This window comes from Sinocyclocheilus rhinocerous, unplaced genomic scaffold, assembly GCF_001515625.1.
Source record: "Sinocyclocheilus rhinocerous isolate Xijiao unplaced genomic scaffold, SAMN03320098_v1.1 scaffold24, whole genome shotgun sequence".
In the NCBI taxonomy this organism is placed as follows: domain Eukaryota; kingdom Metazoa; phylum Chordata; class Actinopteri; order Cypriniformes; family Cyprinidae; genus Sinocyclocheilus; species Sinocyclocheilus rhinocerous.
In genome coordinates this window covers 1744525-1748907 of record NW_015647124.1, presented here as the reverse complement: position 1 = coordinate 1748907, position 4383 = coordinate 1744525, and the positions used below count along the sequence as shown (strand labels likewise).

At 37.7% G+C, this 4383-nt stretch overlaps 1 protein-coding gene across 1 annotated transcript in view; it reads right to left on the bottom strand.

The window, feature by feature from the left end:
- LOC107708888 (transient receptor potential cation channel subfamily M member 4-like) overlaps window positions 1-4156 on the bottom strand; it is a 20255-nt gene extending 16099 nt beyond the window's left edge. Inside the window, exons 1-4 of the mRNA XM_016513252.1 lie at window positions 3978-4156; window positions 1706-1767; window positions 1445-1626; window positions 153-322 (exon numbers count right to left, since the gene is read on the bottom strand). Coding sequence (XP_016368738.1) covers window positions 153-322; window positions 1445-1626; window positions 1706-1767; window positions 3978-4034 — 471 coding nt within the window. The 5' untranslated portion in view covers window positions 4035-4156. The remainder of the gene's footprint in view (window positions 1-152; window positions 323-1444; window positions 1627-1705; window positions 1768-3977) is intronic.
- Between the last annotated feature and the right edge of the window lie 227 nt (window positions 4157-4383).

Here is a 4383-nt window from a genome sequence, read left to right as displayed (position 1 = left end):
ATATATATATATAGTGTATAGAGGGAATATGTTTTTGGGAACATATTTATTTTCAAGATACATCTTGTTTATTTGTAGGAAGTGTACAATATTTAGTGTTAAGTATGCCTAGTACTGCACCGTCAGCAATGTAATGTATGTAGTAGTGTTACCTCAGGGTTAACAAGCTGTTGGCGGTTATGTACCAGACCCCAGGGAGCAATGCCTATAGGAACCACTTTATTGAAAGTGACGGAAGACACTGCAGTGGCATGATCTCTCACAGCCTCTCCTACACACCTGCCGATGCCTTCCCTCAGTCCTGCGGTTATGATCCACGCTCCTATACATCCAAAATCAAAATCCTACCTGCGTCTGTGCATCTCTCAGCAGTGTTCAGCAGCAGCGTCTAGCGAATCTTTAAGTTGAACTGCTTCAAGAACCTCGCTACTGAGAAATGTCATGTAGTTTTTCAGCTGCGAAAACTATTTTATTGATAAATTCGCGGGGCAGCCGCAGCTCTGACAACAAGTTTCTGTCTGCGTCTCTGCGTGTGTGCGCGAGTCTGTCTGTACGGTGTCTGTGTGTACGTCTGTGAGAGAGAACGGGAGAAAGAAAGTGTGATTTCTGTACATAAAAAAGGTTGAGACATGGAAATAGTTTGTCATTTTTACCCTATTGTTTGTTATATTTATTTGCTCAATGTCTTCTGGGGTTTTAATTCTTTTACTGTTGTAGACAGCCCATAGTATAACAAAAATATTATATATCTCTTCATTGTGTTTGGGCCCCCTGGACGAGCAAGCATAGGCACGTGCCTAGAATGCCTATGCGTAAATCCGGCCCTGAGCGTATAGCACTAGTCAACTAAATGAATGTAACATGGCAAAGATGAATGCACTTGTATTTTCAACAGTTTCAATATGAAAAATAACTTTTATATTGATTCAATGGATTTATTGCATTTTTTGGGGGGAAAAAAAAACACATTTTTACTCAAATTCATCAAAAATGGATTTATAGCGTTTTGGAACCAAACTCTTCACATACATATATATACATACATATACATATATATATATATATATACACACAATTCATTTAAATCTGATTATGTTGCATAGAACTGAATAAAAATATATTGATATTTAATATTAATATAGTTTCTGTCCAGTTTTATTGTTTTACTTACAAAAAAAGTGTGGTTATTTTTATTGGCTTGTATTTTATAAAGTTAAATTTAAAAGTTTTTCGGCCAAGTGCACCCAGAATTTTCCATTTCGGCCCAGAATTTTCATTTCAGTGCATCCCTAATAATATATATTTCTATGTGTGTGTGTGTCCGTCCCAGACCACTAATATCAATAAAGTTTTTGTTTGTTTGTTTTTTTTCATATCTCATACAGGATTCATCCAGGCTCACTACAGCCACAATGGCATTAATTTGAACATATATATGAGGAACTCACATAGCTGTGTCTCTTGCCGGCTCCTGCAAACTCCAGTTCTCCATAGGCATCTGTGGGCTGCTCGGAGGAGTGCTGTGTGCTGTCCCAGTGACTGACAATGGCTGTGCTGAAGTAATCACCCAGGGCCACTGAGGGGTGGAAGTCTCGCGTGGCCCCACACTGACACAGACCGCCATTACTACAAAAAAAAAAACAGTCGGAGGATCTGTGCTCTGACGAAGAGGTACTGAATACTCACTAAAAGTCAACCATCTTACCTGAAAGAGTCCTCCACAAATGTTGTGCACACTCTCTTTTTAAAGAACACTGGAATCCAGCTCTAAAATCAATAACACATACTTTTAAATAATACACTATAAAACATGATACAACTGTGGTCTTGGACTTACACTGTCAACAAGTTACCAAGATAAAGTCAGTGGTATTAAAGGTGGGGTAAGCGATTTTCCAAAAACGCTTTAGAAAACTGATTCGGGCCGAATAGCAAAACAAACTTGTAGCCAATCAGCAGTAAGGGGCGTGTCTACTCATGATCGAGGTTGCTTTGTTTCTTCTCGATAGGTGAGTAACACTGTGCCTGTGCCGGAACAGCTGAAGTCTGTCTAGTACACTGGACGCGACAAAGCGACCGTTGAAAATCATTTGAAATTTGTCAATACGTCATGAATAGAACGCAGCAGCAGTTTTCTGTCAGGGATTTGTCGTGTCGTGCCACATCCAGTGTAGACCATAGATATGTATATATATCTATGGTGTGGACAGCATCACTGATTATAATGAGTTCTATAGTATTTTGTTGCGCCACGCCACTTGCGTCCGGTGTAGACACGGTGTAACATTGAATTTGCTTTGTTTCACAGAACTAATCGTTGTCTGGGTTGCGTTAGTATGTGTGGGGCGGAGCTATCAAAATAGGGGCGAGACCCTTTTGGGGTAGGGGCGTGTTTATTTTGGTGATTTCAAATGTCAACATTGGCTACCAGAAATCGCTTTACCCACCTTTAAGCTGATCATGTGATTTATTGAGGAAAAAATACTGAGTGCAACTTTAAAATGTGTAAGACATTATCTTATTGGTAACACTTTACAGTAGGGTCACTATTAATGAGAAATATATTTTTAAAGCATGTATTCATTTTTGTTAATGTTAGTAAAATTATAATTGTTCATTATTCATGTTAGTTCACAGTGCATTAATAGTCCAAACAGCTGATAAAAACATCACAATAATCCACACCACTCCAGTCCATCAGTTATTGTCTTGTGGAGTGAAAAGCTGTGTGTAAGAAACAAATCCATCATTAAAGTGTGTTCAACTTCAGACTGTTTCTTCCAGCTAAAATGTGAGTCCATAATTTGTAATTGGATTACTTGTGGATTACTGTGATGTTTTTATCAGCTGTTTGGACTCTCATTCTGACGGCACCCATTCACTGCAGAGGATCCATTGCTGAGCAAGTGATGCAATGCTACATTTCTGCAAATCGACCACAAAACTAGGTTAAACGGCTCACTTTACCCCGACTTGACTTGTAATTTTATCATTAAGTCCCCACCCACCTCTTTCATCAAGAAAGCAAGCCAAACCAGTTTACCCTTTACAGAACCTTACACTTATTTAGACTATAAGAACTGTTAAGCTTCGAGTTTAGTGTCCCTGCAGTGTCTGGTGCACTGAAACACCAAAGCACAAACTTTACTGATGCACAGTACAATTAACTACTATCATTAAACAGTTCTTCAGAGGAATTTGAGGTAATACTTTTTGGAGAAATAGGTTAAGTACTTTAAACAGTTCAAAGTACATCTTCTGAGAACTTTAATGCAACTTTAAATAAAATGATAAAATAATTCTGCTAAATGACTAATTTACTTTCTTAGATAAACTTACCTTACATATGTGTGTGTGTGTGTGTGTTTACATTGATTAGAATTGAATTACTGTCGTAGAAAATGGAATTGAAATTCCATAAAACGGAGTATAAATTAATGATGAATGTTTTTATCCTGTTTATCGTCAGCTTTTTTACAGCTTATAAGTCACTTTATATATAAATAACAGATTGAAATCTGGAAAATTATATACTTTTTTTTTTTTTTTTACTTTACTGTGTAAGTAAACTAGGGGTCTTAATATTCAAACACCCCTCAATATAAAAAACAAACACAAATAGCCAAATACTTAAATAAAACACTTGTAGTACATTAAAAAGGTACAACAAATGTTACTGCACTTTAACTTGAACACTGTAGTTAGTAACACTCTAGAAGAAGCTCATGCCAAACACGCATGCACAGTCTTGTAATAACCCATGGTATGTTGTTTTTGAGAAACTCCCTGCAGACCTGCTCAAAGCAACATTAAATCGAAACCATACCGAATTGCAAGCAGTCCGTCTTTGTATTATCAAGAACATAATAAATGGCCATCAAAAGGTTGGAGCGTGCTTGTAACAATACAAAATCAAGGCAAAGAAGTGCTTCGGTTTGTAGCAATAGGTGCTGTAAGCAATTTTCTGCCAGACCTACCAGATCTTGTTTCGGCATCACGACCACTGCACTTTCTTCAGCTTCCTTTTCGTTCATCTTGGTTTGTTTACGGACTTTGTAAAGTCGCTGTTTGTCGTGAGTTTGACTTCAGAGCGCTCAGCTGCTGCACCGCGTAACGTCCATGACTGAACGAGGAAGTCCGGGATCGCTCGAGACTCTACCTGGGAACTCAGGTGTTAAGACGCGCAGGGTGTGATTGCAGAGGAGAGGGCAGGAAGAGAGGCACGTGATTGGAGACGAGAAATAGACGACATGCAATGTTAGTTATCTGATCATCTCATTGCTTGTTGCTCATTATATTTATTCATGATTTAGTGTACAACGTCATTTTTTGATCTGGTGTTTTTTTATATTTTATTATTAAAAAAATAAATAAATAAATAAA